This window comes from Salvelinus alpinus, chromosome 1 (assembly GCF_045679555.1).
Source record: "Salvelinus alpinus chromosome 1, SLU_Salpinus.1, whole genome shotgun sequence".
NCBI lineage: Eukaryota > Metazoa > Chordata > Actinopteri > Salmoniformes > Salmonidae > Salvelinus > Salvelinus alpinus.
The window spans coordinates 57,218,017-57,231,891 of record NC_092086.1 but is presented as its reverse complement, the minus strand read 5'-3'; the positions used below and the strand labels follow the sequence as shown (position 1 = coordinate 57,231,891).

The window sequence follows — 13,875 nt, the reverse complement described above, 5'->3', positions numbered from 1 at the left end:
CTAAGAAAGTAATACCAAGTGTATGTTGTCTAGTAAGCTGTTAGTAGCCCATATCCTTTACCCTAATAATTGGGTCCTTTTCCCCCTCATAACTTAGCCTACTGTTCTGACTTGGTGGTGCACATGTAGCCTATAGCCTGTTTTAGAGAAATGTCATCATCAAATATTGTAAGAGCTTTCATTGTCTGCTTATATACCCCCTTTGTTTATCCTATGGTTCTGACTTGGTGCACAGGGAGAATACTGTAAGATCGGCCAATGTTCTGAATTCTGTCACTGTACATTTCAAAAGTGCTGAACTAATAGTTATATTGACAATGTTCGTCCTACCTCGCACATTGTCTAATCAAAATTACGGATTGCCTCTTATCCGTTCGTCGTCCCCTTATGCCATAATTTGTACTTCTCAATTGTCAGTAGAAACCACATTTGTTTAAGCAAGTCAGCCATATCAGCTATGTGTTTTTTTAAAGGCAGCAACAGACCAAAATGCTGTTATAGATCATGTCACGGCCATCGTTGAAGGAAGACCAAAGTGCAGCGTGGTGAGTGTACATTTTCCTTTTATTAGAATGTCGCCAACAAAACAAGAAACGAAAGCACAACCGTGAAGCCACTAACAAAAGTCAACTACCCACACTGAAAGGAGAGAAAAAGGGCTACCTAAGTATGATTCCCAATCAGAGACAACGATAGACTGCTGTCCCTGATTGAGAACCATACCCGGCCAAAACATAGAAATAAAGAAACATAGAAAACAAAGTATAGAATGCCCAGCCCAAATCACACCCTGACCAAACCAAATAGAGACATAAAAAGGCTCTCTAAGGTCAGGGCGTGACAGATCACTGTATGTAATGGGATCTGTTATATTTTATTCCAAATCTTAAGATAACAATGGGTAGGCATTTGCTTTTTGCCATTTTTTTCAATAAAAGGTAGGCCTATGGCATACCCTCTCATACCCCCTCAATTCCAGTACTGGCTTTAACTTCACAGCCCTTCACTGACATGGAGGGAGGCTATTTAAAGAGTGCATGGTGAGTGGAGGAATTGAATGACAAATCTATGGATATAGCAGCCTATAGCCTAATTCTCTCTGTCAAACAGGTAGAGCCACCTCTTATTTCTTAAGTAGGAAGAAATAGGCTCCAACACAAAGCCCTCTTGTTGTTAGTAAAGTCTAATTTAAATGAAGACCGTTTAAATGAATTATTCCTTCTCCAATTTGCCTATTTTCAGCACCATCAGCTGTCCATTTCCAATTGATTGTGCCGCGACTGCTGCTTCAAGTTTCAGCACCACAATGTAAGTCACTAAAATCTGGCTTATTGTGATGTCAATAACTTGGATAAATACATAATGGGCAAGAAACATATTGTTTTTCTTCAAATCAATTATAGTAGTAGCAAGCTATCAAAGTTGACCTCCGGTCCTCAAATGCTCTCCTTCTCAAACTGAACAGAACATAGGCTATAGGCTAGTCTACGCGCAAGATATTGCATTTTTGGACTAGGAGGAATTCTTTGACTCTCCTCCTGAACTGCCACTGTAGGCCTACACAGCACAGCATTTGTTAGCCTGCACAAAAAAACGGTTTTGATCAGCAAGGACAGAGGAGGCCTCAGGCTTGGAATATCATTTGCAGTGTGTAATGCAGTCTAGTTTTATTTACACAATCCCAGCAGCTATCTTAGAAATATAACTTTGCTCTGTGCTTCTCTGAGCATGCACTTCGTAGCCTATAGTCTATAGGCTATGAATCATTTGATTGAGACCACACTAAATAGCCTATAGGCACACTTCATATTTCACGCCCAGCAGAGAATCAGGTGGAATCGGGCATCGATATATAGCCTAAAAAGCAACTAATTCTTAAACACTGAGAAATATTGACATTTCATACATTTCAAATTACATGACCCTCCCCTGCACTAGATTTAAAAAATAGTAAACCCTCCTCTTGACTGAAATTGAAAAAGCATGACCCTCTGCTATTTTCCTCCAGGTACCCACCCTGTACATTTTTATCCATCTCTTAGCATTACAAATTAATCGTACTAACTAATAATGTTCTTAAGTTAAAGTTATAAACATAAGTGATAGTAATACTGTAAATGATTAACCGTTGCAGAACTCTTTCTTTTGAAGTTCTGAAGGGTGACACAGCGTTTTTAGTCTGTACTCTTTCCCCTTCCCCCTCTATTTCTCTCCCTCCTTCCCACTCTTTCTCCTGTCATAACCTCCTGTTGGTTGTACTACAGTATGGAATGACTTAGGCTCTGCCCTGGCTGTATTTCTGCCTTGTCATTGTGACTCAGCATTCTGGAGACCCAAACGGAGACGAAAGAGGAAGCAAGATGTTCACTCCCTCAATTGTTCTGTTTCAATGGATGTCAAGGACTAAGACTAGGTCTCATGACTGTGGAAACAGACTTGAGTGGTGGTGAGTGAGCAAAAACGTTCTGAGACTAGGAAAAAAAGGGAAGAAGGAGAGAACAGCAGTAACATACTATGTAACTTACTATGGCATTTTAAACAAATAGCTGTAATATGGTTGTTTCTGATGAATGTTGGAGGGAAAATACACCAACAACTTTCCTGATCATTTGGCCAATATACCCCAATCACAACTCAAGTAACAATATTATTCAATATTACTTTAAACTGTTGGTCTAACTAACAGTTTAGAAAATCATCACCAAACCCCATGGTTTTTCACACTCAATAGTTTCCCGTGTGTATCAAGAATGATCCACCTCCCATAGGGACATCCAGCCAATTTAACACAACTGTGGGAAGCATTGGAGTCAACATGAACCAGCGTCCCTGTAGAACGCTGTCGACACCCTGTAGATCGAGTCCTTGCCCCAACGAGTTGAGGCTGTTCTGAGGGAAAAAGGGGAGTTTGCAATTCAATATTAGGAAGTTGTTCTTAATGTTTTATACACTCAGTGTATATATACAGTGCCGTAAAAAAGTATTTCCCCCTTTCTGATTTTCTCTATTTTTGCATATTTTTGATACTGAATGTTATCAGATCTTCAACCAAAACCTAATATTAGATAAAGGGAACATGAGTTTACAAATAACAAAAAAAATGATACTTATTTTATTTATTTAATTAACCAAGTTACATAACACCTAATTCCCCTGTGTGAAAAAGTAATTTCCCCCTTACACTCAATAACTGGTATTGCCACCTTTAGCTGCAATGACTAAAAACAAATGCTCAATAACCATATGGGTCCATATTATCAGGTAGGTGTGTTATTTAGCAATAAGCATGATATCCTGTTTTATGGGGTTGTATGGGGTTGCCCATCTACATTTACCCCAGTGTGCTAATCATTAGCTAGATCACTGGTTCTCAATCCTGGTCCTGGGGACCCAAAGGGGTGCACATTTGAGTTTTTTCCCAAGCACTACACAGCTGATTCAAATCATCAAAGCCTTTTGAAGAGTTGATCATTTGAATCAGCTGTGAAGAGATAGGGCAAAAACTAAAATGTGCACCCCTTTGGGTCCCAAGGACCAGGTTTGAGAACCAGTAAGCTAGATCATAAACTCAAAACATTATCTTGTTGCTAGCAACATAGGCTATTGCTGACTTGACTTAACCAAACTTTCCACTGGTAGTCAGCCAAGGATGTATAAACACTGAATAATGTAGGCCTATCTGTTACAACGGAATCCTGTTACTGCCTACCATGCTATGTTGTTGTTTTAGGTCTCTCTTTATGGAGTGTTGTGTTGTCTCTCTTGTCGTGAAAGGTCTTTTGCCTTTTGGTAGGCCGTCATTGTAACTAAGAATGTGTTCTTAACTGACTTGCCTAGTTAAATAAAGATTAAAAATAAATAAAGCACTTCTCTGCAGATTTTGACATTATTGATCATAATCCGCTGCTGGAAAAAGCGTAAGTGTTATGGCTTTACGTCACCTGCTATATTGTGGATCTAGAGTTACCTGTCTAACAGAACACACAGGGTGTTCTTCAATGGAATCTTCTCCAACATAATCTAGTTAGAGTCAGGCATTCCCCAGAGCAGCTGTCTAGGCCCCTTACTTTTTCAATCTTTACTAATGACTTGCCACTGGTGCTGAGTGAAGCCTGTGTGTCTATGTATGCTGATAACTCAACACTATACACATCAGCTACCACAGCAGGTGAAATCACTGCAACACTTAAGAGCTGCAGTCAGTTTCAGAATGGGTGGCAAGAAATAAGTTAGTCCTAAATACATGAATTTCAAAAACTAAAGGCATTGTATTTGGGACATAAAATTAAAATTAAAACACTAAACCCTCAACCTCAACATCTTGTAATGGATAATGTGGAAATGTAACAAGTTGAGACTAAACTTCTGTCATGGTAAAAACATATTGATACAACAGTAGCTAAGATTGGGATAGGTCTGTCCATAATAAAGCACTGCTCTGCCTTCTTAACAACGCTATCAACAAGGTAGGTACTACAGGCCCTTGTTTTGTTGCACCTGGACTACTGTCCAGTCATGTGGTCAGATGCAACAAAAAAGGTCTTAGGAAAATTACAATTGGCCCAGAACTGGGCAGCACAGCTCACCCTTAAATGTACACAGAGAGCTAACATTAATATTATGAATGTCTATCTCTCATGGCTCAGAGTAGAGGAGAGGAGAGATTGACTTCATCACTACTTGTATTTGTGAGAAGTATTGACATGTTGAATGCACTGAGCTGTCAGTTTAAACTACTAGCACACAACTCAGACACCAGTGCATACCCCACAAGACATGCCACCAGGTCTCTTCACAGTCCCCAAGTCCAGGACAGACTATGGGGGGTGCACAGTACTACAGAGAGCCATGACATGGCTACTATTCCACATCAAGTAACTCATGCAAGCAGTAAAATAAGATTTAAAAAGAGATAAAAATACAACTTACGGGACAGCGGGGACTGTGAAGAGACACATATGCACTATAGACATAAACACATGGATTTTGTGTTGTAGATATGTGGTAGTAGAGTAGTGGCCTGAGTGCAAACCCTTAATGTGTTGTGAAATCTGTTTAGTAATGTGATGTTAGTTGTATTGTATAGAACTGCCTATAATTTGTCAGACCCCATGAAGAGTAACTGCTGCCTTGACAGCAGCTAATTGGGATCCATAACAAATACAAATGTTATTAAATTAAGGAATATGCAAATGAATCAGATGCCATCTAGTGGGTTTTTTGGTTGTCAGATTATCACAAATCTCTGGCATTGTGTGGCCTTGTAAAATGTATTGTCAAATAGAATGACAAAGTTGTGAAATTTAACCTAAATATAAACCAACTTAGTACCGTACAAATGTACTTAATTATTTTACCATGTCAATACTTCTTGGTTGTAAATGTTGGTGGCAGTTGTGAAAAGAAAATAGTTTCATAGTTATTGAAAATGCTATTGCTGATGAGACAGTTCTCATTAGGCCATTTTCCCCTTTAACCAAATGGTTTATCCACTAGAAACTCATTTACTATATGGACACATTAAAAACATCAATATTTGTCAGTTAAAGTATTAAAGTTAAGCTTGCCTGTTAATTACCAAAATGAAAGTGTTCAGTAATTTACCAGTAGCTTTGCAACCATATGAGTTCCAATAAGCCCCTTATGGTGAACGAGAGGCTTGTAGAATCATTACTATTTTAGTATTCAGTTCATAGTTTACTGTAGGGGGACTATTGGGCAGTAAACACAATGAGTAATTTCTTAGTAAGAGCTGAACTTCCATCACTAGAGAAATGCGCCATAACAGCTGGCTAACGGTTTTGATTGACCTCTAGGCCGCCTAATAAACTTGTGATGCAGAGTAAAGGTCTATGTCAACTGTAGTCACCCATTTTACTCCTATGGACCTAGAGGTGACAGTTGGGCCCTTAATTGACATCCCCTATTGTTAAGACCCTCAGTCACTAGTAGGTCTACAATTGTCAGTATTTATCACTAGGAATTTGAGATGCTCAGTTAGACAGAGCAAAGAAACCAAATAGACTGATACAACATCCATTACTACAGGTCAACAATTAGAACAGAAACTTTAGTGATTTTTTTTATTGTTTTACAAGATGCCTTGACTCAAATACAGTAGCGTTGTCAACAAAACACCTCAATGTTACAGCTGTGCACTGCACCAGTTTAACACTCTCCCCTCCATATAAATGATAAGCCAGTAGGATCTATCAGAGAATGCAGGGGTCCTGGTCGAGGCTGGAGGCCGTAGCCTGGGATGGAAGTGGTTTAGCTCTGGCCTCCCAGGGTGTGCTTGTCAAACAGGTACTCTGCCATCTTGTTTTTGACAGCATCCATCTTGGTGAGGTTGGTGATGTGGTCTCCCAGCTTCTTAATGGCCTCCACCTGCTCATTCAGGTAATGGGTCTCCAGGAAGTCACACAGCTAAAGAGGGAAAACACAGGTCAGACATGAGAATGACTACAGACTATTGTAGATACAGTAACACAAGAGCATGGTGGTAATGGCATAAGTGCAGATAATGTTTCCAGCTTTTTTTTAACTAGGCAAGTCATTTTACACATTCTTATTTACAATGACATCCTAACGTGGAATAGTGGGTTAACTGCTTCGTTCAGGGGCAGAACATATTTTTACCTGGTCAGATAGGGGATTCAAGCCAGCAACCTTTGTTACTGGCCCAACGCTCTAACCACTAGGCAACCTGCCATCCTTTATGCAAAATTATGCATTAGCTGCATTGTGTGTATAGTGTGCATCTGTGGACTATTGTGTGCGTGTGAAGAAGCAGGTCACACAATCCTGTGTCATTAATCATCAGAGCTACAACAACCTGATCATCTCCTGAGACAGTACCTGTCTTCTATGTGATACATACATGTGATGTGCGGTTCCTCAACTTACATGGGGGTCAACCTTGCCAGAGGCAATCTTGTGCAGGTCCAGTAGGGCCTGGTTCACATTCTTCTCCAGCTGCAGAGCACACTGCATGGCCTCCAGCCCATTGCCCCACTCATCACGTTCTGGCTTCTACACAGGACAGAATGAACACAGAAGTGTTAGGGACAACTAGCAGATGTTAAGTTTAGGATAAAGTGAACAGAGTTAAACCCCTCACACTCAGTTCAGTGGTTAGAGGCAGTATGTTCAGGACTACTCCAGGTTCTCTAGATCAACTCTGTAGACACTCTCCTCCATGAAGTAAAGACATTTCTATCAGTCTACAATGTAAAATGGGGTTTTCGATGCTCAGGGGCTCACCTTGATGTCCTGGAGTAAAATGCGTCCACCTCTCTTGTTCTGGAAAGAGAGTAGCTTGTCGGCGTGCTCACGCTCCTCGTCGCTGTTCTCCTTGAAGAAATGCGCGAAGCCAGACAGAGCCACATCGTCACGGGAGAAATAGAAAGCCTGGGTGGATAAACAAGACAGTGTGGTTAGAGAGAAAAAAAACATCCCAAACATGACACATTCTGTTGTGGCAACTAAACTTGATGACAAAAAGCATGAATCAGTCTCGTCCTAGTCCGTAGTCTATTTGGTAACCTGACAATTAACCTGTCAATGAGTTGTTACGCGCTCTGTCCAAGGTAGGATAGATTCCCGGCTTCATTTGAATGTTATATCTACCTGAAAACTCAAAATAACAAAGTAAAACTCAAATATGAACTTCAGGGAGTTACATTTCTTGGATCTTTAATTGTCTAGGCCCGTAGAAAAGTCAGGTGAAAAATGGCATTTAGGCTCAGGAATAATAATACACAGGTAGATCAACAAAGCGGTCATCATAGTAGACTCATTACCATTGAAGTGTAGGTGTAGGAGGCGAACATCTCCATGTTGATCATCCGGTTGATGGCAGCTTCACAATCGTGGTGATAGTTCTGGCGGATCTGAGACTCCATTTTGGCAGATTATCTTTTATATCAAAATGAAATGTAAAAAATTAAACTTCCTTCGACTATTTTGCTATTACAGTTAGAGTAAGTTTAACGTTATAAATCCGGAATGTTCTATAATGCGAGACGAAGGCAGAGGAGTTCCGTTCAATCACTGTTGAAGCAAGAACTTCTTCATGCGTCTTCCCAGACTTGTGAACTGGAAAGAGCCTTGTTCGCTCTATTTATTGTTCCAAACGGAACGTGTCAGTGAAATCCACCCTCACAGAGCGTAGCCAATCACCATTAGAATTACAACAGGAACTAGGCGGATCATTTGACGACGTGCCCACTCATACACATGACCTAAAGCAAAGATTATTTATTATATTGACAAGAGAGCCGAGTGACAACTCTAACAATGGAAATACATGTGCTCAATGATTGAAGACAGGCAAGACTATAACCAATGAGTGGGCAGGTACGCGTGTAAACATGCACAACTAAACGTCGTTTTTCTCAAAGTTGCCGGAATGCCACGTGCATCCACATATAATATATGTGTTGGCGTTTGTAAAAGCTTTTGTAAAAGCTTAAACATTACGAAACTTCTATTCGATCAAAATCCTTAAGTAATTTGACACTGTTATATACCTCCACACATAAACGGCCTTATCTCACGCGGACAGATTTTGGGCGGAGTAAATGCTCTCGCCTTGACCTCTTCATCTCGTTTTTTCCTGTCATTTTTTAACTTTGTTTATTACAAAGTAACATTTTATTGGAAACAACTAAAGCAGTAGTATCAGCCAAAAGCAATGCTACAGTGCAGGTCTAACTACAGCGGTTATTGTTGAAAAATGTGTGTGTGTTATATCCTTAGAAGAAAATAGGAAGAATTTGAACACTCATTCTAATATTAGGCTAATTGAGAAATAGTCTACGTCTACATTTGATTTAGGATATAAAAGGAATTGAACTTTGAGACGCAGTTCTGTAAACTTCTGTTTCATTCTCTAAGAGCACATGTTTCAATAGCATATGTAGCTTAATTATTGACCTTTTCCAGAATGCAGTCAAAAGAAAAACTGTAGGGTTATCACACTTTTTTTTTAATATCAGCTCAATGTTCAATATGAGGTATGGGAATACAGTAGTGGACAGAGAAAGAAAGGCTGGCTTATGTAGAAATGGTATTTGATGATACACCTTTCGGTTTCAAATGACAAATGGTATATCAAAGTTGATTACATTAGCCTAGAAATAACTACACAAAACCATCTAACCATACATAGGTTATTAAGCTAAAACTGTGAAGTGGAAAACTTTTTACAGCTAATGAAAATCAAAGACTACAGTAATAAAGTAACCTTCCTAACAACTTCAGTTCACATGACCTGATCTTCCACAACTGTTGACAGGGTGCTGTCATAATAGTGTGTATAGGTGGCATGGAAGTCAGACGCAGGAGAGTTAGACGGAGTGTAAATGTAGACTTTTACTAAATGTCCACTCGATATGCTCCAAGCACGAAAATATACATATATCAAATAAACATGGGTACGAGGTCCCGTCGCACACCTATACAACAAGAAAACAATACTTGACATAAAACAATCTCTGACAAACACATTTACATTTACATTTAAGTCATTTAGCAGACGCTCTTATCCAGAGCGACTTACAAATTGGTGCATTCACCTTATGATATCCAGTGGAACAACCACTTTACAATAGTGCATCTAACTCTTTTAAGGGGGGGGGGGGTTAGAAGGATTACTTTATCCTATCCTAGGTATTCCTTAAAGAGGTGGGGTTTCAGGTGTCTCCGGAAGGTGGTGATTGACTCCGCTGACCTGGCGTCGTGAGGGAGTTTGTTCCACCATTGGGGTGCCAGAGCAGCGAACAGTTTTGACTGGGCTGAGCGGGAACTGTACTTCCTCAGAGGTAGGGAGGCGAGCAGGCCAGAGGTGGATGAACGCAGTGCCCTTGTTTGGGTGTAGGGCCTGATCAGAGCCTGAAGGTACGGGGGTGCCGTTCCCCTCACAGCTCCGTAGGCAAGCACCATGGTCTTGTAGCGGATGCGAGCTTCAACTGAGGGGAAACAGAGGGTTAAATACACAATAGGTAATGAATGGGATTGAAAACAGGTGTGTGGGAAGACAAGACAAAACCAATGGAAAATGAAAAATGGATCGATGATGGCTAGAAGGCCGGTGACGTCGACCGCCGAACACCGCCCGAACAAGGAGAGGCAACGACTTCGGCAGAAGTCGTGACAGGTGCTTTCAGGGTGCTGGGTTATTGCTCAATACATCCATGTAGTTGCAACATCATTGGTATTCATAAGAACTAGAGCTGTGTTCGAATACTCATACTAACCGCACTAACCATACTATTTGTGATGTAAGTGGAGTATGTAGTATGGTTATTGGTCATAGTATGGATATAGTTAGTATGCCAAAAGTTCCCGGAGGTCATACTAAATTAGCCAAAATACAAAGTATACAAGCAGTGGACATTATTTCCGTGCTTTCAGGGCCCATAATACCAATCTTCAGAAAACGGGCGTGGCCACACAACGTTTTCAGATTTTAAGAAAATGGCGGAAAATATGCAGCCGAAGTCAGACGAGAGCGGATACAATTTCATTGCTTTAACTAATTATGACAAATGTTAAGAAAATGTTCAGCGATGTAATGAATTTTCAAATAAGTTACAATTCTTTAGCTACGCTATCCTTATGAACCGCATAGCATATCATTGCAGTAGTATGTACCGTTATGTTAGCTAGCTACCTAACATCAATTTAGTTGGCTATTAAGACATCAGGCTTGGCTAAGTGGTATAGTCATTGTGCGTTCTCAATGGACATTGTTAATTCGCTCTGGCTATCTACTCCGATTTCAGAGCACTCTCATCTGAGTGCACCAAATCACAGATTAATTGATGAATTTACAAACGTAACATCCATTGAAAATAACCGGTGTCAGTAAATGTCTGCAAAAAAAATCTTATTAAATTGTTGCCAGCACCATAGTTACAGTCACCAATGCTCTGGATAACATGAAAACAGCCTAACCAGCTCTGCTAGGGTGAGTAAAATGGTCAGAGTGAGGTGTTCTCTCATTTGTGTCTGGAAGTATCTAGCAAGCTAGCCAAAGTTAGCCAGTTAGCTTGGGCGCTTGACTGCCGTTGTGAGGTCAGAACGCTCGGATCAACCCTACTCCTCGGCCAGAGCGTCCAGTGTGGGCTCTGAATGCTCAGAGAGCAAAGCGCTTTGAATTTACGAACGGACAATCTGACAACGCTCTGAATTTACGAACGCCCAGAGCGTACTCTGGCACTCCAGATTGAATTTACAAACACATCCGAAATCGTATGATGTCTAGCTAGTAATTAGTTTTGCTAACAAGCTAGCAAGAGGTTGCATAGCAACAGCATCAGCTTCCGGTAGACAGTCGAAGCGCTAGTAAGCTCAACTAAAAGTTTACCGTTCTTTTACAGTATACTCAAATGTAACCTTTATTTAACTAGGCAAGTCAGTTAAGAACAAATTCTTATTTTCAATGACGGCCTACTCCATCCAAACCCGGACGACGCTGGGCCCAATCATAGCCTAATTACAGCAGTACTATAGTGACGCCGCTTGCACTGAGATGCAGTGCCTTAGACCGCTGCGCCACTCGGGAGCCCTATGAACTAATTGTATATAGTATGCAGTATGTACTCATTAAGTATGTAGTATACAGTATGTTAGTATGGGTATTCGAACACTACTTAGGTCTTCTGGGGCAGTATGCATCAAGCCTCTCAGAGTAAGAGTGCCGATTTAGGATCAGTTTGGACTTTTAGATCACATTGAATAACATTACATGGATGGGGAAGCTCCTCCCCCCAGCCTCCACTGATTTCCATCAACTGATCTCCATCAACTTGGATAAATACATCATGGGCAAGAAACATATTTATTTTCTTCAAATCAATTATAGTAGCAGCAAGCTATCAAAGTTGACCTCCGATCTTCATCTTCACGCTCTCCTTCTCAAACTGAACAGAACATAGGCTATAGGCTAGTGCACGTGCAAGATATTTCATTTTTTGGACTAGGCCTGATCAATAATAATTTTCGGAGGAACTATTTGACTCTCCTCCTGAACTGCCACTGTAGGCCTACACAGCACAGCGTTGGTTAGCCTGCACAAAAAAAAGGTTTTGATCAGCAAGGGCAGAGCAGGCCTCAGGGTTGGAATATCCATTGCAGTGTGTAATGCAGTCTAGTTTTATTTACGCAATCCCAGCAGCTATCTTATAAATATAACTTTGCTCTGTGCTTCTCTGAGCTTGCACTTCGTAGCCTATAGGCTATGAATCAATTGATTGAGACCACGCTAAATAGCCTATAGGCACACTTCATATTGCATTTCCAGCAGAGAGTCGGGTGGAATCAGGCATCGATATATAGCCTAATAAGCAACGAATTCTAAAACATTGAGAAATATTGACATTTCTTCAATTACAAACTACATGACCCTCCCCTGGACTAGATTTTAAAAATACTAATCCCTCCCCTTGACTGAAATTGAAAAGGCATGACCCTCTGCTATTTTCCTCCAGGTACCCACCCTGTACATTTTTATCCATCTCTTAGCATTACAATTTTATCGTAAAAACGAAGAATGTTCTCAAGTTAAAGTTATAAACAGAAGTCATAGTAACACTGTAAATGATTAACCGTTACAGAACTCTTTCGTTTGAAGTTCTGAAGGGGAACACAGCGTTTTTAGTCTGTAATCTTTCCCCTTTCCCCTCTATTCCTATTTCTCTCCCTCCTTCCCACTCCTTCTCCTGTCATAACCTCCTGTTGGTTCTAATACAGTATGGAATGACTCAGGCTATGCCATGGCTGTATTTCTGCCTTGTCATTGTGACTCAGCATTCTGGAGTCTCAAGCAGAGACGGAAGAGGAAGCGAGATGTTCCACTTCCTCAATGGCTCTGTTTCAATGGAAGTCAAGGACTAAGCCGACAGCTATCGCATTGGTGTCTATGGAGAGCAACCCCCCCCCCCCCCCCCGCCCCCCTTAAGCAGACAGTGGTAAATGCCTAAATTAACTACCTTCATTTATCCACCATCTTTGGCCTGAAGGCCATTCTTTCCCGCTATCACCGTGACAATGCTGGAAGGAAACTAGGTCTCATGACTGTGGAAACAGACTTGAGCGGTGGTGAGTGGGCGAAAACATGCTGAGTTTAGGGAAAAAAAGGGAAGAAGGAGAGAACAGCAGTAACATATACTATGTAACTTATTAAGGCATTTTTTTTTTTTTGAATATTTTATTTTTGCATTTTCCAATTAACAACATTCAAGACAAACGTGAAAAGATATTAGACAACAATAGGACAAAGTGACAGTAACAGATGAGCGTAACAAAGAAAGTAAAAATCAAACAAATTATAATTATATATACAAACAAACATACAATAAAAAAAGATTATAATGAGTCATTGGATCATATGGTCACCTGCCGTAGGCTACATATTATACATTACGTGTGAAACATTATATAAGGATAATATAGAGATTCATTCAATGTGATGTGGGGGGAGATTCTCCATATAGTCAATAAAAGGTTGCCAAATTCTGTAAAATGTGTTTAACTTATTCCTCAAGCGGTAAGTGATTTTCTCCAGTGGGATACAACTATTAACTTCTGATAGCCACATTGCAACTGGCAGGGGGGAATCCAATTTCCATTTCAAGGCAATACATTTCTTGGCAATCGCTAGCAATATTTCTGTTAGCTTTATAGTATGGCTTTGCCTAAGATTGGTGTTAGTAAAGTTGCCCAGTAGACAGACCTCCGGGTCTAAAGGGAATGCAACCCCATGAATTGAGGATATGGTATCGCATACCCCCTGCCAGAAACCGTGTAGCTTTGAACACTGCCAAGTGGAATGGAGGAATGTTCCTTCATCTGAGCCACATCTAAAACATA

The 13,875-nt window shown here is 40.5% G+C and overlaps 1 protein-coding gene across 1 annotated transcript; it reads right to left on the bottom strand.

Annotated features, from left to right (window-relative positions):
- Positions 1-6,069: 6,069 nt before the first annotated feature.
- Positions 6,070-8,204, bottom strand: LOC139541872 (ferritin, middle subunit-like). The gene is made up of 4 exons (XM_071346791.1): positions 7,803-8,204; positions 7,264-7,410; positions 6,907-7,032; positions 6,070-6,426 (listed from the first exon to the last, which is right to left on the bottom strand). The coding sequence occupies exons 1-4, from the start codon at positions 7,902-7,904 to the stop codon at positions 6,271-6,273; spliced, it is 531 nt and encodes a 176-aa protein (XP_071202892.1). The 5' UTR covers positions 7,905-8,204; the 3' UTR covers positions 6,070-6,270.
- Between the last annotated feature and the right edge of the window lie 5,671 nt (positions 8,205-13,875).